Raw genomic sequence first — 26209 nt, 5'->3', positions numbered from 1 at the left:
TTGCCTCCTTTGTCGTAAATTAGGTGACCATATGCGCGTGGGTTTATCTCTGGGCTTTCTATCCTGTACCATTGATCTATATTTCTGTTTTTGTGCCAGTACCATACTGTCTTGATTACTGTAGCTTTATGGTATAGTTTGAAGTCAGGGAGCCTGATTCCTCCAACTCCGTTTTTCTTTCTCAAGATTGCTTTGGCTATTTGGGGTCTTTTGTGTTTCCATACAAATTGTAAGATTTTTTGTTCTAATTCTGTGAAGAATGCCATTGGTAGTTTGATAGGGATTTCATTGAATCTGTAGATTGCTTTGGGTAGTATAGTCATTTTCACAATATTGATTCTTCCAATCCAAGAACATGGTATATTCCTGCATCTGTTTATGTCATCTTTGATTTCTTTCATCAGTGTTTTATAGTTTTCTGAGTACAAGTCTTTCGCCTCCTTATGTGGGTTTATTCCTAGGTATTTTATTCTTTTTGTTGGAGTGATAAATGGGGGTGTTTCCTTAATTTCTCTTTTTGATTTTTCGCTGTTGGTGTATAGGAATGCCAGAGATTTCTGTGCATTGATTTTGTATCCTGCAACTTTACCAAATTCATTGATTGGTTCTAGTAGTTTTCTGGTGGCATCTTTAGGATTTTCTATGTATAGTATCATGTATGGTATCTGCAAACAGAGACAGTTCTACTTCTTTTCCAATTTGTATTCCTTTCATTTCTTTTTCTTCTCTGATTGCCATGGCTAGGACTTCCAAATCTATGTTGAATAAGAGTGGTGAGAGTGGATATCCTTGTCTTCTTCCTGATCTTCGAGGAAATGCTTTCAGTTTTTCACCATTGAGTATGATGTTGGCTGTGGGTTTGTCATATATGGCCTTTATTATGTTGAGGTAGGTTCCCTCTATGCCCACTTTCAGGAGAGTTTTTATCATAAATTGATGTTGAATTTTGTCAAAAGCTTTTTCTGCATCTATTGAGATGATCATATGGTTTTTATTCAGTTTGTTAATATGGTGTATCACATTGATTGATTTGCGTATACTGAAGAATCCTTGCATTCCTGGGATACATCCCACTTGATCATGGTGTATAATCCTTTTAATATGTTGTTGGATTCTGTTTGCTAGTATTTTATTCAGGGTTTTTGTATCTATGTTCATCAGTGATATTGGTCTATAATTTTCTTTTCTTGTGATATCTTTTTCTGGTTTTGGTATCAGGGTGATGGTGGCTTCATAGAATGAATTTGGGAGTGTTTCTCCCTCTGCAATTTTTTGGAAGAGTTTGAGAAGGACTGATGTTAGCTCTTCTCTAAATGTTTGATAGAATTCACCTGTGAAGCCATCTGGTCCTGGATTTTTGTTTGTTGGAAGATTTTTAATTATAGTTTCAATTTCATTACTTGTGATAGGTCTGTTTATATTTTCTAATTCTTCCTAGTTCAGCCTTGGAAAATTGTACCTTTCCAAGAATCTGTCCATTTCTTCGTGGTTGTCCATTTTATTGGCATATAGTTGTTTTTAGTAGTCTCTTATAATCCTTTGTATTTCTGCAGTGTCAGTTGTGACTTCTTTCTCATTTCTAATTTTATTGATTTGCATCCTCTCCTTTTCTTGGTGAGTTTGGCTAAGGGTTTATCAATTTTGTTTATCTTCTCAAAGAACCAACTTTTAGTTTTTATTTGTTTATTTATTTATTTATGGGCTGCATTGGGTCTTTGTTGCTGTGTGCAGGCTTTCTTTAGTTGTGGCGAGCGGGGGCTACTCTTCGTTGTGGTGTGAGGGCTTCTCAGCGTGGTGGCTTCTCCTGTTGCGGAGCACGGGCTCTAGGTGCGCGGGCTCTGTAGTTGTGGCTCGCAGGCTCTAGAGCATAGGCTCAGTAGTTGTGGCTCACAGGGCTTAGTTGCTCCGCGGCATGTGGGATCTTCCTGGACCAAGGATACCCATGTCTCCTGCATTAGCAGGTGGATTCTTAACCACTGCGCCACCAGGGAAGTCCCCAACTTTTAGTTTTATTGATCTTTGCTACTGTTTTCTTTGTTTCTATTTATTTCTGCTTTGATCTTTATAATTTCTTTCCTTCTACTGACTTGGGGTTTTCTTTGTTCTTCTTTCTCTAGTTGCTTTAGGTATAGAGTTAGATTGTTTATTTGACATTCTTCTTGTTACTTGAGGTGAGACTGAATTGCTATAAACTTCCCTCTTAGAACTGCTTTTGCTGTGTCCCATAGGTTTTGGGTTGTCACGTTTTCATTGTTATTTGTTCCCATGTATTGTTTTATTTCTTATTTGATTTCTTCAGCAATCTCTTGGTTACTGAGTACCACACTGTTTACCCTCCAGCTATTAGTGTTGTTTTACAGTTTTTTTCCTGTAACTGATTTCCAATCTCATAGAGTTTGTGGTCAGAAAAATGCTTGATATGATTTCAATTTTCTTAAATTTTCCAAGGCTTGATTTGTGACCCAGGATGTGATCTATCCTGAAGAATGTACCATATCCACTTGAGAAGAAAGTGTATTCTGCCACTTTAGGGTGGAATGTTCTATAAATATCAACTAAACCTATCTGGTCTATTGTGTCATTTAAAGCTTGTGTTTCGTTATTTATTTCCTGTTTGGATGAGAGGTCCATTGGTGTAAGTGAGGCGTTAAAGTCCCCTACAATTATTGTGTTCCTGTTGATTTCCCCTTTCATGGTTGTTAGCATTTACCTTATGTATTGAGGTGCTCCTATGTTGGGTACATAAACATTTATAATTGTTATATCTTCTTCTTGGATTGATCCCTTGATCATGATGTAGTGTCCTTCCTTATCTCTTATAACAATCTTTACTTTAAAGTCTATTTTATCTGATATGAGTATTGCTACTCCAGCTTTCTTTTGATTTCCATTTGCATGGAAATATGGAATATATTTTTCCATCCCTTCACTTTGTATGTGTCCCTAGGTCTGAAGTGGGTCTCTTGTAGACAGCATACATATGGGTCTTGTTTTTGTATCCATTCAGCCAGTCTGTGTCTTTTGGTTGGGGCATTTAATCTATTTACATTCAAGGTTATTATTGATATGTATGTTCCTATGACCATTTTCTTAATTGTTTTGGGTTTGTTTTTGTGGGCCTTTTTCTTCTCTGTGTTTTCCACTTAGAGAAGTTCCTTTAGCGTTTGTTGTAAAGCTGGTTTGGTGGTGCTGAATTCTCTTAGCTTTTGCTTGTCTGAAAAGCTTTTGATTTCTCTGTTGAATCTGAATGAGACCCTTGGTGCGCAGAGTAATCTTGGTTGTAAGTTATTCCCTTTCATCACTTAAGTATATCCTGCCACTCCCTTCTCCCCTGCAGAGTTTCTGCTGAAAGATCAGCTGATAACCTTATGGGGGTTCCTTTGTATGCTATTTTTTGCTTTTCCCTTGCTGCTTTTAATATTTTTTCTTTGAATTTAATTTTTGTTAGTTTGATTAATATGTGTCTTGGTGTGTTTCTCCTAGGGTTTATCCTGTATGGGACTCTATGCGCTCCCTGGACTTGGGTGACTATTTCCTTTCCCATGTTACGGAAATTTTCCACTATAATCTCTTCAAATATTTTCTCAGATCCTTTCTTTTTCTCTTCTGCTTCTGGGATCCCTATAATTCAAATGTTGGTGCGTTTAGTGTTGTCCCAGAGGTCTCTGAGATTGTCTTCAATTCTTTTCATTCTTTTTTCTTTATTCTGCTCCTTGGCAGTTACTTTCACCATTCTGTCTTCCAGCTCACTTATTTGTTCTTCTGCCTCAATTATTCTGTTATTGAATCAGTATTTTTCATTTCAGTTATTGTGTTGTTCATCTCTATTTGTTTGTTCTTTAGGTCTTCTAGATCTTTGTTAAACATTTCTTGTATTTTCTCAATCCGTGCCTCCATTCTATTTCCAAGATTCTGGATCATCTTTACTATCATTACTCTGAATTCTTTTTCAGGTAGATTGCCTATTTCCTCTTCATTTATTTGGTCTTGTAGGTTTTTACCTTGCTCCTTCATCTGTGACATATTTTTTTGCTGTCTCTCTCTCTTTTTTTTTTCTTTTGATGGTTGGGATTGTTTTCCTGTCTACTGGTTGTTTGGCCTGAGGCTTCCAGCACTGGAGTTTGTAGGCTGTTGGGTAGAGCTGGGTCTTGGTGCCGAGATGAGGACCTTTGGGAGACCTCACTCTGATGAATATTCCCTGGGGTCTGAGGTTCTCTGTTAGTCCAGTGGTTTGGACTCGGAGCTCCCACAGTAAGAGCTTTGGCCCAATCCCCAGCTCGTGAACCAAGATCCCGCAAGCCATGCAGGGTGGCAAAAAAAGAAAAAGAAAAAGAAAAAAAGAGCAGAGCAATAACAAAGAGTGAAAAATAAAATGAGACCAGGAAACTAACAGATATGTTAGAAAGAATATAAAAATACAGATGAAACAACAATCGGAAGGTAAAACAGAACCACAATAGTAAAAAAGGGGGAAAAAAAAAAGGAGAAAAGGCCTTGGCTGTGTGGGTGGGGCTTAGGCAGGGGTGGGGTTTTTAGGCTGTGGGCAGGGCCTATGTTTAGGACCCACAGGGCTGGAAAAGGCCCTGGCGGGGGGCGGGGTTGGGCCTAGGCTCAACAAAACAGAGGGGTCCAGGCGTGCCCCTGGTTTGCCCTGAGTGGGCAGGGCAAATGCCATCCTCACCTCTCCTGCTCCTCAGGTCCTGGAGGGTCCCTCCCACTTGCCTCTCCTGTTCTCCCCCGCCTCCCTCCTATGCTCCCAGGACCCACAGGGCCTGGGAGGGGCCTGTGGAGGGCTGGGGACCCAGCCTGGGAGCCCAGCAGGCTTCCTAGGCTGAGTGGGCAGGGCAAAGCCCTCTGCACCTCTCCTGCTCCTCTGGTCCTGGAGGGTCCCCCCACCTGCCTCTCCTGTTCTCCCCCACCGTCCCTCCTATGCCCCCAGGACCAACACAGCCCGCAGCGGGCCTCTGAGGGCGTAGGATCTGGCCTGAGAGCTGGGCAGGTTTTCCGGGCCAACTGGGCAGGGGAAACGCTAGGTGCACTCCCCACTGATCCGAGCCCCTGAGGGTCCCTCCAGGTGTGGGAACCCCTCCCCCATCCCAGCCACCCCTCAGCAGCATGGTCCTGTCCCGCCTCCACTTCTCCTCTCCCCTCAGTCCCCCCACATCCTACCCGGTCGCTTGGGGGTTCCTCCCGTCTCCTTGGGCGTCAAGGTCTCCCGCCAGCGTCCGGCAGGCGCCCTAGTTGTGGGGAGACGCTAACTCCGCGTCTTCCCATGCCGCCATCTTGACTCCTGGCTCTGAATATTACAATTCTGATGTAACATATATAAACCCAACACGGCTTACAAAGGCCCTGCATGATCATCACTGCCTACCTCTCCAGTTACTTTCACTTACTTCTCCCTGTCTTTTAGTTCCTTGACAGAAAGTTTCCAGTTTCTTTCCACTATCCAGCTGTGTACATGTTTCCTCTACCTAAGGATTAAGTATCCCTACATTTTACCGTTATAGTTACATAAACTTTTGCTTCAAAGTACTTAATTCATATACTTGTGTGGTTATTTGATTAATTTCTGTTTTGTCACACTAGACACTAGACTCCATGACAAATAGGACCATGACAGTTTTTCCCAAGGCTGCACTCCCAGCTGTTAAACATGTGCCAGGTAAAGTATATACCCACAACAAATAAACTATCCCTCTGGGAACAAGCAAACAAACCATATTCTTTATCCTGAGCAAGCTAGATGTTTGCTCCCTAAGGTAAGGCATATGTATATGTAAATGGAGAGAGAGGCTACCAAAAGAAAAAAAGCCTGGATTTTTTATGGTGTCCACCTTTACTTCAATACACAACAGAAGTCTGAGAGTAATAAAAATAAACTATAGTTAAATATAAAAAACAAAAAAAACCCCAGAGCCTGAATAAGTGACCACTTAAGACAACAGAAAGTTCTCATATCAGTCCCCCTCTACCAAGGCTTTTGCCAAGAGGGCAATGGATCAGAGACTCACAGCAACTAAAGTATTTCTGAAGGAATTCTGAGTTATTTTCTACTTTACCCATAAAGAACAGATTTATGACTGAGTTATGGAAGGAAGATTCAAGGATAACTTTCAGAAGAATATAGCACAATTCATTATGAAACTGCTTTGTCATCTAGCAGAGGCTAAAACACATAACACTTACCAAAGTACTGTGAGTCTTTTATCTGCAGCTGTAGCATCTGGTGCCAAGTAATTCTTTAGCTTCATGGTGTATCTGTGAGATAATATATGAAACAAATGACACAAAATGAAATACTTCATCTGTCTTATGACCTCCTTAGTCCTCTAAACATTAGAATCAAACCTAAATAAAGGCAAAAATACCCACTAAAGCAGAGGTCCCCAACCCCTGGGCCACGGACCGGTACTGATCTGTGGCCTGTTAGGAACTGGGCAGCACAGCAGGAGGTGAGCAGTGGGCGAGCAAGCGAAGTTTCATCTGTATTTACAGCTGCTCCCCATAATTCGCATTACCGCCTGAGCTCCATCTCCTGTCAAATCAGCAGCGGCATTAGATTCTCATAGGAGCATGAACCCTACTGTGAACTATGCATGTGCGGGATCTAGGCTGTGTGCTCCTTATGAGAATCTAATGCCTGACGCTCTGAGGTGGAGCTGAGGCGGTGATGCTGGCTCTGGGGAGTGGCTGCAAATACAGATCATCATTAGCAGAGAGGTTTGACTGCACCGAGACCATAATAAATCAATTGCTTGCAGACTCATATCAAAACCCTATCGGTAGGGCTTCCCTGGTGGCGCAGTGGTTGAAAATCTGCTTGTCAATGCAGGGGACACGGGTTCGAGCCCTGGTCTGGGAAGATCCCACGTGCCGCGGAGCAACTAGGCTCGTGAGTCACAATTACTGAGCCTGCGCGTCTGGAGCCTGTGCTCCGCAACAAGAGAGGCCGCGATAGTGAGAGGCCTGCGCACTGCAATGAAGAGTGGCCCCCACTTGCCGCAACTAGAGAAAGCCCTTGCACAGAAATGAAGACCCAACACAGCCATAAATAAATAAATAAGAGTAGCCCCCGCTCACCACAACTAGAGAAAGCCCACATGCAGCAACAAAGACCCAATCAGCCAAAAATAAATAGATAAAATCATTTAAAAAATAAAAAAATAAAAATAAACAAAATAAAGCCCTATCAGTGAGTGGCAAGTGACAATTAAGCTGCATCTTACAGAGTAGACGGGACATAAGCAACACACTTTGGGTGTGACTGTCTCCCATCACCCCCAGATGGGACCATCTAGTTGCAGGAAAACAAGCTCAGGGCTCCCACTGATTCTGCATTATGATGAGTTCCATAATAATTTCATTATATATTACAATGTAATAATAATAGAAATAAAGTGCACTATAATGTAATGCGCTTGAATCATCCCAAAACCATCTCCCACCCCCAGTCCGTGGAAAAATTGTCTTCCACGAAACCAGTCCTTGGTGCCAAAAAGGTTGGAGACTGCTGCACTGAAGGGTCTAGTTCTCCTTATCCAAGGACAATAAAGGACTAAGGATCCTCTGTAGCTTTACTGTATATAACTATATTAGTCTTTTCCTAGAAGGACCAGAGAAATGTTATTGCCAGTGATGTGGCAAGTCTTCCCACTTACTTGATGAGCTCCACTGTCTCTGAATACATAAGGAATGGGGATTTGGATTCCTGAGCATTTTTCTCTAATGCATTCCCACATTCAATGAAAGATACCACAGCATCAAGATAGTATACAGCTTTCTCAAACCTATCAGACTGAAGAAAGGAGAATAAAGGTAAATGAGAGCCGCACTGATGTACTATGAGAACAAATGAAGATTTAAGTTAATTTGATTAAATATATAAATGTGAGGAGAATATTTACATACCAATGCATCTGCATTGTGCTTTAGCTTTTTTGCTTCTTGTAAATAATGGTCTGCTGAATAATTTCTGCAATGTAAATTTTTATTAAAAGTAAAATGGTAAATATTTTCATGATACTAGTTCACTTTAGTCTCTAATATTCCTCAGTTTTCATGTCCTCAAGTAAAGAAAATGAACTATTACTAAACATTCAATTCAGTTTTTTCTGATGAATGTTTAAATTGGGTTAAGAGCATAAATCATTTTGGCCAACTTGGCAAATTTTCTACTAGGAAAACAGAAATCAAACTCCCTAGTATTAACTGCTAACTTACCCAAGTTGTTTGAAAGATTGAGAGTAAACAAAGTGTGGGTAGGAAACATAACCTTTTATCAAAATGGAGGGAAAAAAAGCAACATTGCTCTTACTTATTTAAGAAAGCTCTTATTTTAAACAGTAAAGTCAGCAGCAGTAAGATTCTACTGGAAGGTACATTATTCACATTCCCCATGAGAATCATGGAGTTAATAAGGTAAAGGAGCAATACTTGGACTAGTAGGTGCCTTTCAAATTAAAATCTGAATATTCTTTGATCACAACTCAATCAATTCTTCTGGTCACTGACAGAAATTAAAATGAGTTTTTTATATGCTGACTGGAATGATTTCTTGAATGCATAAAAATTCATATTTATCTCACCTGTCATCAAAGGCAAGCTTCGTTCTCCGAGGCTTAGAAGCATCAGGAGTTGGTGTAGATGGAGGACAGTTAGAAGAGCTATTTGGAGCCTTTTCCTGACCAAAAAAATATATATAACTATGTTGAAAATTGTGAGATTAAAATTAAAAGTATTTGAGCCAGTGGTTAAAAAGCAAACAAAATTCCATTGCCTTTGGTAATTAATTTCCTTGTTATAAAATATTAAAATTTCAGAATGTAAATGTCCTTTTTATGGAATAAGCCCATCTTATATAACCAAAAATATTCTTTATAATATCAGGGGTCTACTATGTGCCAGGCACTGACCCTGGCACTTGTAAAAACATAAGGAAGACACAAAACTATTATCAATATAGCAGTATTACTTAAAACAAAATTTACTGGTAATAACTGGTCGATGAAAACAACAATAATATCTAACATCTACTATGTGCCTCCTACTTACTAGGCACTCAGTTAACTAAGTACTTAGCACAATCATTAATCCTTCAACAACCCTATGAAATATGTACTGCTATTAGGATAGAATAAAAATTAGTCTCAAGGAGGCTGAGTAACTTGTCCAAGTTCAAACAGCTTTAAGCAGTATTCCTGGAAACTCAGCTTTAAGTCCAGATCTGTCAGATTTCAAAAGCCTGGACAGGGACTCCCCCTGGGTCCAGTGGCTAAGACTTCATGCTCCCAATGCAGGGGGCCCAGGTTTGATCCCTGGTCAGGGAACTAAGATCCCACATACCGCAACTACTGACCCCGAGTGCTGCAACAAAGACCCACCGCAGCCAAAAAAGGAGCCTGGACACTTTCTTAAATTTTATTCTGCCTTCTATCAACATGTCCATCCTGTCTCCTATCAACACAGACCTCTATGCAATGGCTATGACCCTGTCCTCCCAACTGCTTCCCCATCCAGCCCTATGACACAATAATATATATTTTATTACTTCTGCTTAAAATCTATTTTTAAAAAACCATGTAACCATTTTTTTTTCTTTTCTTGTAAAAGAGTCCTTCAGTTCCACCCATTACAGTTTCCTTCAAGAATGAAAATAAAAGCCCTGAGATTTGAGAAAATGCTAAGCTCTTTACACAGTCTGCATGTTTATGAAATTGCTTCCTAAATACTGTTGCAATCTAACATTACTTGGACAGCTTTCCCTCTGTGTTTTATAAACAGATCTACAAATGCCTAAGTTTAAGTTTATTGATGGAAAACTGAAGTTTCTGAAAATGAAAAAAGAAATTACTATGTGTGGTAAGAGATGCTAACTAGACTTACTGCAGTGATTGTTTTGCAATATATACATATATGTAATCATTATGTTGTACACCTGAAACTAATATAATGTTATATATCAACTATATCTCAATTAAAAAAAAACGAGAAGAACTTCTCTCAGTGGACAACAGGACAAACTGACAAAATATCAGTCAGCATATAGGTGTGAAAACATGATTAATCTAATTGAATTATATAGCTCCCTGTCCCCAATTCATGTGGAAGACACAGTCTTTTCAAACAAATATAGAACATTACAAAAATCTACCGTATACTATGCTCTTTTATAAAGCAACTCTTAACAAATATCAAAAGACTGCTACACGCAGATCACTTTCCAGCCCCATTGCAACTAAGGTAGAAGTACTAACCAAAAGACAACTAGAAAAATCTCTATGTTTGGAAAGTGAGTAACACACGTTTAAATAAGTCTTGGATCAAAGATGAAATCAGAAAGGAAATTAAAAAACATTTTAAACTGAATTATAAAAATATTATATACCATATCTTGAAGATTAAGCTAAAGCAGTATTTAGAGGAAAATATATAGTCTAACTGCTTATATTAGAATATTAGAGAAAAAGGACTGAAAATTAATTTTAAAAAACTTGAGCTAGGTATCCATCTTTAAAAGTTAATAAACAGAGCAGCAAAACAAAAAGAAATTAAAAGGAAATTATAAAGCATGTAAGTTAATGAAACAGAAAACAAAAATAAACTACAGAGAATAAAGACAAAGAAAGGTTGTTTTTTGAAAAGACAAGTAAAAGTGATAAGCCTCTGATGAGACTGATCAAGGAAAAGAGAAACATGGCACAGAAAACTAATACTAAAAATAAAAGAGAATCATGGGCTTCCCTGGTGGCACAGTGGTTGAGAGTCTGCCTGCCGATGCAGGGGACATGGGTTCGTGCCCCGGTCCGGGAAGATCCCACATGCCGCGGAGCAGCTGGGCCCGTGAGCCATGGCTGCTCAGCCTGCACGTCCGGGGCCTGTGCTCCGCAATGGGAGAGGCCACAACAGTGAGAGGCCCACGTACGGCAAAAAAAAAAAAACAAGGATCATAAGTAGCAATATTATAGATATTAAAAACATAAGAGACTATAATGAACAAAATTTATGCCAGCATATTTCAAAAATTTGATATGAGCAAATATCTAGAAAAACAAAATAAAAATTATATGTAATTTTGGTTTTTCATGTTATCTAATTTTTCTTTAGTTGACATGAGAAAGAGCATATTTTCTAAGTTAATTATAGAATTTTCTTTAATAAACCCATATATAATTGCCTAAACTGGAAACTGCCAAGACTAACATTAACAATTTTAACAACTGTTAAGTGCCATAAGATCTTGAAATCAAAGGGGTCAGGGCCAATACATTTTATATTTTGTTGATAACAACAAAGAACCAAATAACTACATTTGATCCAAATGTTTCCTCATTATCCAGTAAGTTAAACACTGGATAAAACACAAAACATGTGAGATACAAATCCCTGCTTTCAAGAACCTGACAAACCAATAAGGAAGAGACACAGAGTGTTACCTATGAGCTAACAGAAGCCAAATGAGCAGGTGAGCTCACTTAGTGAGTGCATTGAAAGCGAGAGACAGAGAGAGAGAGAGAGACAGAGACAGAGTGAGACAGAGACAGAGAGAGGGAGAAGAGATTTAAAGAAAGAAGCACACAGGCCTGAAATCCTACAGTTCCAGGATGGGAAATGGAGAAAGAGCCAGTCAGGAGGTAGACAGAGAACTGGGACAGTGAAAGAGGCCAAGAGGACAGGTTCCTCGAGGGCACTAGGACTAACTCTCTAAACTACTATGGAAGAGGGTCCAGCAGGAGAAAACATCTTCTGTATATCTCAATTGAGATGTTCACCATTTAAATTACCTCAAAATTTGAAATATTTAATTACCACATTTAATAAGCACAACTAACTGCCTTTAACGGTCAATTTTTTTCAACTCTTAAGTCTCTGTTTATTTAAGTCACAAATAATTCAGTAAATTATATACTTAAAAATCTAGGTATTTTCTTAATTTTGTCAGGTAGTTTGCTCCTGATCAGAACACTTTAGAAAGCAATACAAATAACCTGGTAAACAAATTCAGGGTGAGAGCCTAAAGTATAGCCTTGAAAAAGCTTCTTTGATCTAATTACATACCCACAAACATTAACAGTATTCCCCCACATTATGATCATACTCTAGAAATAATTCCAGTGGTAGCTCAGCTAAAGAAATTTTTTCTTCTTCATGAAACCAAATGGTTGCTTTATCACTTTATAAGTAGTATAACTTGCTTGTAAAATCTAATTCTAAAAAATCCAAAGTCCATTTAAAACCATAGATAAGAACCCAATCAGAACAACTGGAGCTATTTACAAATTTGATCATAATCAACTGTTTTTCCATAACCAACTTTTCCAATTATGGGTTTCTACGCTAACCAATATGCATATGGCCAGATGACTTCATTCCTTTCATGGTCTCAGACCACTGCACAAGTTTATTAACAAGATTATGACATTTTGAGAGTAAAAATGCACAGGTCTACAAAATTAAGATGTTTACGAAATTTTCAAAGCACAGTGTCACCTTGGAGAAGTCACATGGCAAGGAGATTTTTTTTCAAAAGGCTCAAGCCCCCAATGCCTTACCTTGACCTCCTTAGAGCCACTGGAAGTCTTCCCTTCAGTCCTCTTCTGCTTTGATGTGGAGGAACTGTTTTTGCTGCTGCTGCTATTTTCCTTGTTGCTGGTATTACTTGACTTTAAGGAAGAAGACTGACTAATAGTCCTCTTCCGAGAACCATGCTCTGTTTTTGGATCTTTTGAAGGAACAGGCCCAGCAGGAGAAGGCAACAAATCTTTTTCTTTAGCAGCACTCTGTTTAGATGACCTGCCAAACCAAACAAATGCCCTCATTTCTCCACACGGTCATACAGGAGTGATGGATTTTTTCCACTTGACTTTGCCTGCTTTCAAGACAAATTTGTTTTTCCCTATTTGATTACTAGAACACATGATTTCTGCAAAACAAAATAAAACTGTAAATTTCATGAGGGCAGACATTTTGTCTGGTGTTTCCCCCCATCATGGTTGTATACCCAGTGCCTAAACCTTGGCCTGCCACACACGTATTCAATAAATAGTGGTTGAATAAATTAACGAAAAGATGAATGGTGAATGATGATATTAATGCTCGTAAGTCTCCTGCAAGTTATACCTAAGTTTGTCACCGAGCCTGAAAGTGGTAAAGCTTTACTTTAATTCTTATCCTATAAATACCTCCTATTCCACTAAAAAAAGGAGAGAGGAAGATGTGACTGAATCTTAATTGCTTTTCATCCCAATTAGCTAAAAGCAAAACCTCCCACTATTTGGTATATGACTGTGTATAGATGTGTATGACATACACTTACTAAAAGGAACAGTCTAAGAGCATGTTAGAAAAGTACCCAATAGCAAATAACAGATTGACACACATGTAACATGTTTTGCAAACGTACTCTTTGTTGCTGGATGGCTTGTGGCCTGCCGAATTCTTGTCTTCCGTTTTGGGTTTCTTGCTCTCATTGGCTCTGTTATCATCTTCATTCTGCATGAAAAATAGAAAAAAAGCAGCTAGGTTTGATTTCTATTCATCAAATTTCAGTTTCCAGTACTAGTTACCCTCAAACAGTTTATCTCTGATAAACTTCAGAAAGAAGATAAATGTGAAGTGAAAGCATTCATTTGAACGATGTTCAATAAATTCGGTTTTAAGTCTGAGAAGGAGCCTCCTATTTTAGATGAGAAGAGCTGAAATGCTGCAATAGCCTTTTAGTGGCATCTTTTCAGCCTAATGATTTGGGGAGGGCTGGGGATGAGATTATAATTCAGATATAATTCACATACCATAAAATTCCCTTTAAAAGTACACAATTCAATGGCTTTTAGCATATTCACAAAGTTGTACAACTATCACCACAATCAATTTTAGAATATTTTCATTATCTCGAAAAGCACCCTGTTCTCCATTGGCACTCACTCCCCATTCGCTCCACCCCCAGATCTGGCAATCACTAATTTACACATTTTGTCTTTATGGATTTGCCTATTCTACACATTTCAAAAAGTGTAATCATACAATATGTGTGGCCTTTGTGTCTGGCTCCCTTCACTTAGCATAATATTTTTAAGGATCATCTACGTTGTAAGATTTGTCAGTACTTTATTTCTTTTTATGGCTGAATATATGGTGGTATGGATATACCACATTTTATTTATCCATTCATCAACTGAGTTGTTTCTACTTTTCAAGTACAGGTTTTTGTATGGACATGTTTTCACTGTTCTTGGGTATACACCTATGAGTGCAATTGCTGGGTCATAAGGTAATACTACATATTTACTTTGTGAGGAATTGCTAAACTATGTTCCAAAGTGGCTACATCATTTTACATTCCCACCAGCACTGCAGTTCTCCATATCTTCACCAATACTTGTTACTGTCCATCTTTTTGCTTATAGCCAAGCCTAAAGATTTTTGAAAAACGTTTTTGCTGAAACAAAACCTATGGGCCTGTCTATAATCCCCAAGATACTTGCTTGATGCATTTAAGATTTCCTATTGACTTAAATATCAGGGCATGAATATAGCAAACTTTCTGCCATAACAAAAGAATTTGTTCCCATACACAAATGATTAAAGTTGGACATGTGAAAACATGCGAAAAAGGAATCCACATTCTTCATTATCCTTGGCTGGGTCTCTTCTCAGTACTATCTGCTGTATCTTCAGGAACTGCCCCTGACACTTAATTTTACCAAAGCAGCAAATCTCAAAAATCATCACTGGGAATTCCCTGGCGGTCTAGTGGTTAGGACTCGGTGCTTTTACTGCCGGGGCCCGGGTTTGATCCCTGGTCAGGGAACTAAGATCCCGCAAGATGCGGGATCATCACCCAGTTTCCTGGTGATATACATACATTTTATAAAATCAAAATTTGACTTATAGGTATTGATATAAAAAACCTGTGAGGGGGCTTCCCTGGTGGCGCAGTGGTTGAGAGTCCGCCTGCCGATGCAGGGGACACGGGTTCATGCCCCGGTCCGGGAAGATCCCACATGCCGCGGAGCGGCTGGGTCCGTGAGCCATGGCCGCTGGGCCTGCGCGTCCGGAGCCTGTGCTCCGCAACGGGAGAGGCCACAACAGTGCGAGGCCCGCGTACCGCAAAAAAAAAAAAAAAAAAGTGTGACTTGGTCTGGGTGTTAAGAGAGAAAAAAGTGTTAGGGACTGTGACAACCTGAAGAGTAAATAATCCCAACTAAAGACATTGAAAACCAAAATTTAAAGAATGTTGTGAAGGCCAGTTTGCAATCTCTGCTTCACTCTCGCCTCTATACTGGCCAGCACACATCATGAACAGAAGCACTGGCTCATTTCTTATTTGATTAGAAACTATAATTCTTTACTAAAGGAGACAGGCAGAGGCAGAATGGTCTTCAAGAGTCTCTTATGTCTGGAGCTTCATTGGGGCTTTAGGCTCATCTCTATTTTCCCTCATAGCTGACTCAACTAGCTATTTTTTGGCTGACTGAGATTTCCATTGCATTTTAGATGCTGATGTTCAAAAAACAACAACAACAACAAAAACCCTTTACAAACCTTATGTTTCCTTTTGCCTTTGTTGGAAACTTTTTCTGAGGCTTGTTTCTGAGCCTCTCTTGTGTGCTTTTCTGGAACATTTTTCTTTTCCCCCTTGGGTGTCTCTGTTTCTTTGTAAGGCTTTCCTGGTATTCTAGTCAAGAGATTCAGGTCAATCTTCACAATAAGTGGATACCTGTCATCAGGCTCACTGAGGGGTGAAAGAAGTTCCTTCTCTTCCATAGGAGAGAACATTCGTTGCCGAAAAAAGCTATCTTCTTCCTCCACTGAGGAGGGCTTAACGGGAGTCCTGTTACTCTCAGGGTACTTAGGAGTTTGTGAGGAAGGAGGAAGGCTCTCGCTTTCATCCGAATCTGAGGATGAGGTATCTGTTTCTATGATTTCCCTTGATTTCTGGGAAGATTTACTTGTTGACTTGTATTTCTTTTTCTCTGCTGAAGGTCGAGGGGAAGATTTGGACTCCTTTTTTATATTGGGTTTCCTTGAGCCTTTGGTAGCTGCTTTGTGTCTGCTGGAGGGCATGCTGGTAGCCATGTCTACAGGAGTTTCACTCTCTATCTTCAGGCCTCCGCGGGGCTCTTCAGCAGCTGCCTTCTCAGTCTTTTTGGGTTGTTTTTTGCCTACAGTTCTCCTCTGTGCTGTGCTGTCACTCTGTGCAGGAGACTTCTGCCTCCCACGCCCACTCTCTGATCCCTTTTGGACAGTTTTGGAGTCTCGTCCAGGAGTAGCAGAACTTGTTTCTTTAGGACCACCTGGATCAGTATAGCTATTCCCTGTGCCCTGTTCTCGGCCTTCCTTTTTATAGCCTTGAGATGATGGGATATTACTGTCCACAGAAGAAGCTGGTGACACTTTATGTGGGTTCACTTTATTCAGCCAATTATCAAGTTGCCATTTGTTTGTGGGTGGTGGTTCAGGCTGAAAAACAGAGAAAGAAGTATGCTTTTTCAGTACTGAAACTTTCTCCTTCCTTTAAAATCTCGAGGAAGAGGGAAAAACATAATGCCTAATGCCACAAAGGCATTTGTTTTTCATTGTTCTGACTGAACCAAAGCAAAAGGCTTAATGTTATATATAGCATTTAATTACTGAATATCCCTGTCAGGAATCCAAATGACCATACAGTACATTTAATTCCAGAAAGTAAACAAATGATGTAGGTACCACAGAGATTTTTAACAACATTTTATCAACCTATAGTGAAATTATACTATTTAAGACTTTTTTCCCACCATAACTAAATAACATTACCAGGTTGAAACAAAAATAAAACCCAAAGTAAATAAATCCAATATTTTAGTGACCTGAAATATGACTGCAAATAGTCCCTATTCTAGACCAAATATGTTCACATAACAAGGACACTGAAGTATCTAAATTTCCTCCAAGATACACAGTTCAGTTTCTTTTTGTCAGAATATGTAATCTTCTTTCCTTCATTTTTATATTTGAAACTAGTGTTTACTGGCCATCACCAGGGGCCTTCCGAGGGCCTATGGAAGGCACCCCCTTGCCCCCCTCTCACCTCAGGAGATGCACTCTGGGATGGCTCATTTGCCTCACTGTCACTGGAACTACTTTCACTCTCTGAGTCAGATCCAGAGCTGCTTTCAGATCCACTGTGGCTGCTAGAATCATCCCTGGAGTTATCTGCCCCTTCACTATTATGGTGTGAAGGTTCAGAGTTACTAAAAGAGATAAAACATATAAATGACCAGAAGTTTTTTTTTTTAGAGGGACAACAGGTAAGCATTCAAATCTGACAATGAACTTTATTTAAAATGTTTACTATTTGTTAAGCTCTTATAATTCTATGAATCTAAAACTTCATTATAAATGAAATAAATACTTCCTTAAAAATATCTGAAATGCGGCTCAGCCATTAGTACTTACCTTTAAAAAACAGTTTTACTGTGGTATAAATTACACACCATAAAATTCACCCATTTTAAGTATACAATCCAATGATTTTTAGTTAATTTACAGAGTTGTAAAACCATCATCACAATAGATAATATTTACTTTATAATCGATAATATTTACTTTTATAAGTATATTCAATTACTCTATCACTACACTGTTATCAGACTGACCCTTCCAGTCTAAATAAAACAAGAAATAAAAGGATGCCTACCTTCCAGGTGTACTCCTTGGCATTGTCTTATCACAATCCTAAAATTAAAACATGAGAGGAAATCTGTGAATGAATAAATAGTACTCTATCTGCTTGATGTGAACAATATCTGAAATCTTAATAGAAAAACTGGCTTCTCTAATGTATGCATCAATGGTCACTTAACACTTACAAAAATACTGTTTTTACCTAAAGAATAATTGCCAGGATAAGATTAAAAGCTGTGTTAATAGTTCTTGTCAACAATCTCATGCTTCATGAGTATATTCTGATATATGATAAGTATTAAGGAAAAGCCAGTTTTTTTAAATAAGAAAAAAATGGAGGTTTAAAGACAAAGTGGAAAACTATAACATTCTAGTGTCAGACAGCAGGAAGGAACTTATTTTAAATAACTGAATCATAAATGTATTATTCAATTATAATTCTTATAAACTACAATGAAAACACTGTATGAAACTGGCAAAATTATATAGTAGTAGACACACCTGTTCCCCATCACTGTCTTCACTGCTGCTTAGTTTTAAGTCATCTTTTAACATACTAAAAGGAAAACGCAGAAAGAATTATTATTTTTGGAACTTCATCATGGCATACCAGAGTATTAAATATCTACCAATAATTCTAGGAATAATCACTGTGGTAGCCAAAGATTTACTTGAAAAATAAAGAAAACAACAAGTAAGTCTTACTCTATCTGGTCTGGTGCACATCTAGAGTAAAAAATTAAGAAAGGTGGAATTTAACAGTTTTGGAAGCTCACTTTTCCATAAGTACAATATTCATCTTTCTTTTCTAATTAAACAAAAGCTACCTTCCACAAACTCTTATACTCACTTCTGTTATCTCTAGCTTTTCTCCAATTGCATACACACAAACTCTTCCATTATTAAAACAAATGACCATATGCATACCCAACAGTCCACTAGAGAAATATAACTCCTAAAAGGAAGGAAGATAAAATGAAAGCATCAGCAATTCTCTTTCACTGTCCCCAATGTTTCATGAAGAGATATGTACACTTGGGTGATTGTGAAAACCAGAACACACAGTCAAAGTTCTAGTTCATAAATGCCTTGCTATGAAAGACGACTGATCCTTGCAGATGTAACAATTTTGGGTAAGAACCTTGGTTATACAAGAGAAATAACCATGTATAAATTAAAAATAAACTCCAGTCTCCAAATCTTCCTTGATCAAAAAAACCACAAATAAATACTATAAGTTGATAGTTTCTGGAATTAGTTTTTGAAAGTAAAATTACAGATTTAAATTTTCCTTAAGGCCGTAAGACCAAAATTAAAAACTGAGTAATGAACCACAAAACACTCCTTGCCTTTTTACAAGAAAGGAAAAATTAATACAAAGCTTAGGGAGAACTACAACTAGAAAATGTTTAATTTCTCATTACCACTAGCTCCATTTACCTTTCTTCTTAAAATTTCATGACAGTCTCCAATCAGCGGAAAGGAAATCTTCTTTCACTCCAACAACTACTTATACTCCCCGCTCAAAGCTTAACCTGAGTTTCTAAATCTGATCCCAAATTCAGAGTACCACATAAAAGATCACCTTGAAACAAAGTAACCACATGCTTACAGAATTAGGAAAAGTGTTCTAAGGATGACCAATTAAGTGGGACAGAGAGAAAGAATTTTTTCTTTTGGACAAGGGCTTAGTGCATCTTTATGACTGATTTCCTGTAAAGAAATGTACTTACTCTGAATTCTCTCAGCCCTTATGCTTTAATAATGGCAGCTCAGTGAACCTGTTTACACATGTGAATATGTCAAAGCTTTTACCAGACCGCTCAAGGTCCTTCGTGCTTTTGTTCTGTCAGCAACCAAAGTGATATGCACATACATGGTAAGCTCCCATCAGTTTTCTGCCCATGAATAAACATGATAAATAGGAATTTACATAATTTGAATTCTTCAGCAGTGAGGCTAATCTCCTTGCATTCATATATTTTCATTCTCAGCTCCCACTATGTTTAGCTGAAGAGGCTGAGGTTATCAGTATAGACTGTGGTTATGGTATAAAGCTAGCACTGTGGCCAGTTTCTTTAGAATTTTGTTTTAATCATTGGGTTAAATTGTGGTCTCAGGAATTCAGTAGTTAGTTCATTCTTTAAGCTTGGAATTTATTATCATCCAATATACAACCCTATCGTATTTTGATTTATTGGGATGGCCAAAAAGTTAATTCGGGTTTTTCGTAAGATGTTATAGAAAAACCCCAATGAACTTTTTGGTCAAGCCAATATATTCCTGGGTCTACCTACAAAATAAAAGCAGGAAAACTTATACAGTATGAACTATGTTGCTTTAATATTCTACACTTAGTGGTCAAATGGAGGGCATACTAAGAAGAATCCTATACTTTTTCATGTTTTTTTTAAAATTAAAAACAAGCTATCAACACACACAAACACACACACACTTCTGAAAGATGAGAAAAAAGTGTAATCGCAATCGCAGATCAGGGGTAGGCAATCTATGATCCACAAGCGAAATCTAGACCTATTTTGTAAAGAAAGTTTTATTGGAACATAGCCACACCCATAGTCTATGGCTGCTTTCATGCTACAACTGCAGAATTGAGTAGTTGAGACAGAAACCATTTGGCCCCTAAAGCCTAAACTATTTCACTATCTGGCCCTTTATATAAAAGTTTGCCTACCGCTGCCTTAAAAGATTAAGTACATATTTCTAAGTGTTGTTCTAAATATCGAGACTACAGTTAGACTTTTAGCAAAAAAAGACAAACATTAAACTTACTAAGCCATAAACTTACGATTTAGACTGGTGCCCACTGGAAGTTTTAGAAGAAGGATTATATCTTTCTGGAACAAAAAGGAATGCAGAAATCAGCAACTATAGTATGGCTATTTATATTTTTAAATATCTATCAATATAACCTCAAAGAAATATAAATCATAAAATTGGGATAAAATTCTTCATCCATCAATTTGGTTAACACCTTAAAATGCGATAATATGAAATACTGGTGGAAATAGGCATGTTCCTATGTCATTGGTAGGGCTCTAAACTCATACAATCTTTCTGGAGAGCAATCTGATAATATTATCTTACCAATACTGTAAACGCACATATCCACTGACCTAGCAATTATAAGGAAAGGAATTTACCTTACAGGTGTATCTAGAGGAATACATAAACACACAGACACGCGGACACACACAGACACACACACACAGTTTATTATAGTATGATTTGCAACAGCAAAAACTGGAAACCAATGTCCATCTACAGGGGACTAGATAAACAAATTACAATACTTTCAACAATATAATACAATTTTGCTTTTTAAAAATAATGAACTAGAGCTTTATACTGATATAAAAACAGTTCTAAAATAAATTAAGTGAAATATACAGGTAATAAAGAGTAGGTGAAGCTTATGAGCCCGGGTGCCAATAGGGAGCTTTGGGGAGAGAGAATGGGGGAAGGGGAGAAGTAAGGATGAGACATTCTTAGAAGATTTTAAGAGAAAATGTAAACTTTCTGGCCTACAGCTAGCTATTTGCTGTATATCAACAATGTTGGGCCCTTTTTTTCCTGGAACTGCAGCTTTAAGGCAGAACGAAGAAACAGATACATAAAAAGTTTGTTAACCTTAAAATGGATATTCTTCTAGTTTTGTCTCTGCTTTAAGATAACTAAAGACAACTAAGGATTAAAATGCTCCACATATTAATCTCCCAAAATAGCTTATTACCAGAGTAAATCTACCTGAAAAGTTATTGCTCTTGGCAAAAGAACATTTGTTTTGTTAAAGAGCTATATGGTGAAGCCCAAACGTTTGCAAGGTTCCTGACCTTACCATTACCAATTCACACAGCCATCAACTCTTTGAATCACACTTGAATTCCCCAAGGCTATCTTCCCCTCAAGTTCTTTTGAGAGGCCAAGAGAGTGGAGGTGGAGGGGAGTTGTGTAGCAGACAGGAGACTTTCTTCCCAGCCAAAAACACCCAGGAAGAATAGATAAATATAGATATGGGAAGAGAAGAGCCATGGTAAGCTACAATGACTCCTTCTTGCCTGGAGTTTTACCATAATAGAACCCAGTATCTTCATGAAGGAGATGGAAAGACAGAAGTATGGCTCTTGGGGTTATGAGGTGCCCATCAAATTGAATTCATGAACTCTGAACTATTAGTTCAAATACTTAGTAAAAACAGTTAATTTTGATCTCCAATGATCTTTAATTCTTCATCTTTCAAGCCAAGATTCAGTTCAATCCATTACTGATCATCAGATAAACACTGGGATAAGGGACTTCCCTGGTGGTCCAGTGATTAAGACTCCTCGCTCCCACTTCAGGGGATGCAGGTTCAATCCCTGGTCGGGGAACTAAGATCCTACATGCCATGCGGTGTGGCCAAAAAAATTTTAAAAACTGGGATACGACATACAAAAGAATTATTAAAGAAATACATGATGTGACCATGAGAAATGAATGTGCAACAAACAGCTTAATTTGAAAACCAAGAGGAAAAGAAATACTCACTTTGTTCTCCAGGGCCAAAATTGGACTGCTGAGACTCCTAAGAAAAAGGGACATAAAATTGTATAGTGACATTAAGAGAAAAAGGTTCATTAGAGAAAAATGCTTCAAATTAAACTATTCAATTCCAGCTAATTCAATGAAAGATCCTGTTGAGTTCCTAAGAATGCATAAAAGAAAAAAACACCAAAAGAATTTAATGATTCCATCTGATCAGCCTCAGCAATTTTGTGGTCAATAACAGAGTTTCCCAGAGCTTAATACAAAAAGCATCAAGCTATGTAAGTCTTTATCATTCATTTCTATTCAGCAGCATCCATGGTACTCATATCCTAATTTAATTCTTGGTCTTAAGAAAATATTATTTTTAAAAAAGTAATACTAATAACCATATACTAGAGTGAAAATAGCTGTACAAACTATATAGACTCAAAATATACCACTTTTATGAACTAGCAACTCCTACTATGTTATTCCCATGTCATTTTACTTCCTCTCCCTGCTCCCAATATCTTACAATTAGCAAACTGAGGAAGAGATTTTCCATACTCGTTTTATACACTTCTTTGTAAGCCCTACTAGCACAGTGCCTGGCATTCAGGAAGCATCCGTAAAAAGAAAGCCAAAAAGAAAAGAAAACCAAAACGTCACTGTCCGTGAAAGAAACATGACTTTCCAAACTCAACTTTAAAGATCAGAACAGCTGTTTCACAAGTGCAAATTGTGCATTTTTCTAGGTGAAGTCTGTGGTACACAATGTAGTACTAAGATTACACAAATATCCCTAACATCTGTAACAGCTTACTTAAAAATAAGCACAATCTTCCTTTAATGACAGAATTATCTGTGAAAGAGAAATCCTAACAGTATCTAAGCTAAAATATAGTTTTGGTGTTAAAAAAAACTGTAAACCTACATCAATTGTCAACTGATTTTCAACAAGGGTGTGAAGACCATCCAACAGGGAAAGAATTCTCTTTTCAACAAAAGGTTCTGGGACAAGTGAACAGCCATATGCAAAAGAATGAAGTCGGATGCTTACCACAGACAATATTAAAAAAAATTAACTTGAAATGGATCAAAGACCTAAATGTAAGAGATAAGAGATAAAACTACAAAACTCTTAGAAGAAAATGTAGTGCCCAAATCTTAATGACCTTGGATTTGGCAAAGAATTCTTACATGACACCAAAAGCACAAGACACAAAAGAAACAAACAGGTAAATTGGATTTCATCAATATTAAGAACTTTTGGGCTTCTCTGGTGGCACAGTGGTTGAGAGTCCGCCTGCCGATGCAGGGGACGCGGGTTCGTGCCCCGGTCCGGATGGATCCCACGTGCCACGGAGCGGCTGGGCCTGTGAGCCATGGCCGCTGAGTCTGTGCGTCCAGAGCCTGTGCTCTGCAACGGGAGAGACCACAGCTGTGAGAGGCCCGCATACCGCAAAAAAACCCCAAAAACAATATTAAGCACTTTTGTACTTCAAAGGACACCATCAAGAAAGTGAAAAGACACTACCATAAAATAATAATAATGCCAATAAAAACAAAAATATTCTAAGAAAAAAAAGTGAAAAGACAACACACAAATTGGGAGAAAATATTTGCAAATCATATATCTGATAAGAGACTGGTATCTACAATATATAAAGAGCTCTTACAACTCAATGATAAAAGTCAAGTAAACCAATGATAAAGGGGGCAAAGGATCTGACTATATATTTCTCCAAAAAAGATATACAAACGGCCAGAAAGCACATGAAAAGATGTTCAACATCATTTGTCACTGGGGGGAAATACAAATCAAACCCACAATGAGATAACCACTTCACACTTACTAGGATGACTAGAATCAAAAAGACAGATAATCACAAGTGTTGACAAGAATGTGGAGGAATTGAAAGCCTAATGGGAAATACAAAATGGTGCGGCTAGCTGCTTTGGAAAACATTCTGGCAGTACCTCATATGATTAAACATAGAGTTACCATATGACCCAGCAATTCTGCCCCCAGGTGTATAACCGAGTGAAACAAAAACATATGTCCACACAAAAACTTGCATACAAAGGTTTACAGAAGTATTATTCATAGTAGGCAAAAGCTCAGAACAAAACAAAACAAAAAGCTCAAAACAACCCAAATGTCCATCAGCTGATGAATTCAGAAACAAAATGATATACATCTATACAATGGAATATTATTTGGCCATAAAAAATAATGAAGGAACTGATACATGCTACAACTTGGAAGAACCTTGAACATTATGCCAAGTGAAAGAATCCAGTTGCAAAAGACCATATATGATATGATTCCATTTACATGAAATGTCCAGAAAAGGGAAATCTATAGAGAACAGATTAGTAGTTGGGTAGCACTGGGAGGGGAACAGAGGGAAAAGGTTGATAGCTAAACAGTAGGGAGTTTCCTTTTGAGGTGATAATGTTCTAAAAAATTATTTATTTATTTGTTTGTTTGTTTAGTTTTGGCTGTGCCATGTGGCTTGTGGGATCTTAGTTCCCCGACCAGGAACTGAATCCAGGCCCTTGGCAGTGAAAGCACAGCGTCCTAACCACTGGACCACCACGGATTTTCCAAAATGTTCTAAAATTGACTGTTGTAATGGTTGCATATGTCTATAAATATAATCAAAACCATTTAATTGTATACTCTGAATGGATAATTTGTATGGTATGTGAATTATATCTCAATAAAGCTATTCTAAAACACTCTTTAAATACAGCAGTGGCCAAGAGGTCACTCCTGTGAATCTTATTAAAAATGAAGAGAATTCTCCACCCCCCTTGAAAGGCTAATTGTCTTATACTCATTTACCTAGTAAATGGCCTAAAAGTTTAATAGCCCAAGCTTTTAAGTAATCTCTGACTCCGTCCCCTCAGCTCTGACAATAATCAGTCAGCTAGTTACCAATGCTACTGGATTCTGTCTCCAGACCATCTACTACATGCAACACCTTCTCCTCTCCATCTACGCTGCAAAGACTTTAGGTCCTCACCTCTCTTCATCTACGATGGCCATCTAATGGATTTTCCTGGCTCTAGTCTCTCTCTCCTTCACTCAGCTATAGCCTCTAGTTGACCTTTCTAAAGCCCAAGTCTTAGTATTTGTCATAATTACTCCTATTTTTCACAGAGCCTCCAATGGCTCTTTGTTTTTCCTAGGGATGAAACCCAAACTCCTTGATAAAACATTCACTCACATATCTAAGTACTGGAAAAACAGAATTAAGCAAAAACTAACATGGGCCTTGTCCTCATGGAGCTTAATGTCAATGAATATCTTTGCAACTACTCATGCAAATCACGGTAAAATAGCAATTGTGTTAAGTACAATGAAGGGCAAATGCTTACACAGCATTATAAAAGAGCTTACAATTGTGTGTGTGTGTGCACGCGAAACAGACACATACAGATACATACATACACGCACAAACACACACACACACACCCCTGATTGGGAAAATGAACAAAGGCTTCCCTGAGTAGGTACTGTTCAATATGAAATTTGACGGTTATGTAGGAAGTAAACTGGGAAACGAAGGGAAAGGTTAAGTGTTTAGGGTAGAGAGAAAAGCATGTGTAAAGGCAAGAAAGAACAGAAGCACAGCTAGTATAAAGAACTTAAAGGCAGCCCATGGGAGGAAAAAGTACAGAAGGAAGAGGGTTAAGAAACTAGACTCAGGACCAGAGAGGCTAGATCACATAGTTTATAGACTTTATAGACCATATTAAAGATTTGTGTGTGTGTGCAATTTACTAAGCAGAAGAATTATACAAGCACATCTGCATATTGTGATGATTACCTTGGCTATTAAGTAGAGAACAGCTTTGAGAAATCTAGAATGGAAGTAAAGATATTTGTTAGGAGATAACTGCAGTGGTACAAATAGGAGATGACAACAGCTTAAACAAACTGGTCTCCAAGCTTTTTTGATCATGTACCTCCCACCACTAAGAAATTTTTGCATTTGTATCTCCCAAA

At 38.1% G+C, this 26209-nt stretch overlaps 1 protein-coding gene across 3 annotated transcripts in view; it reads right to left on the bottom strand.

Moving 5' to 3' along the window:
- AFF4 (ALF transcription elongation factor 4) overlaps positions 1-26209 on the bottom strand; it is a 92932-nt gene that overhangs the window by 12809 nt on the left and 53914 nt on the right. For 2 of the 3 annotated variants that reach the window (XM_060008854.1, XM_060008853.1), the window contains 12 exons: positions 22213-22249; positions 20474-20522; positions 18166-18220; positions 17678-17715; positions 17069-17231; positions 15544-16461; positions 13403-13491; positions 12552-12792; positions 8589-8683; positions 7912-7975; positions 7662-7798; positions 6190-6261 (listed from right to left, as the gene is read on the bottom strand). In XM_060008854.1, coding sequence (XP_059864837.1) covers positions 6190-6261; positions 7662-7798; positions 7912-7975; positions 8589-8683; positions 12552-12792; positions 13403-13491; positions 15544-16461; positions 17069-17231; positions 17678-17715; positions 18166-18220; positions 20474-20522; positions 22213-22249 — 1958 coding nt within the window. Of the gene's footprint in view, positions 1-5195; positions 6262-7661; positions 7799-7911; positions 7976-8588; positions 8684-12551; positions 12793-13402; positions 13492-15543; positions 16462-17068; positions 17232-17677; positions 17716-18165; positions 18221-20473; positions 20523-22212; positions 22250-26209 lie in introns of those variants that run through there. The other variant, XM_060008855.1, reaches the window with a different exon arrangement.

This window comes from Delphinus delphis, chromosome 3 (genome assembly GCF_949987515.2).
Source record: "Delphinus delphis chromosome 3, mDelDel1.2, whole genome shotgun sequence".
In the NCBI taxonomy this organism is placed as follows: Eukaryota; Metazoa; Chordata; class Mammalia; order Artiodactyla; family Delphinidae; genus Delphinus; species Delphinus delphis.
Note: the sequence above shows the minus strand (reverse complement) of the source record. Positions and strands in the feature narration are given on the sequence as shown.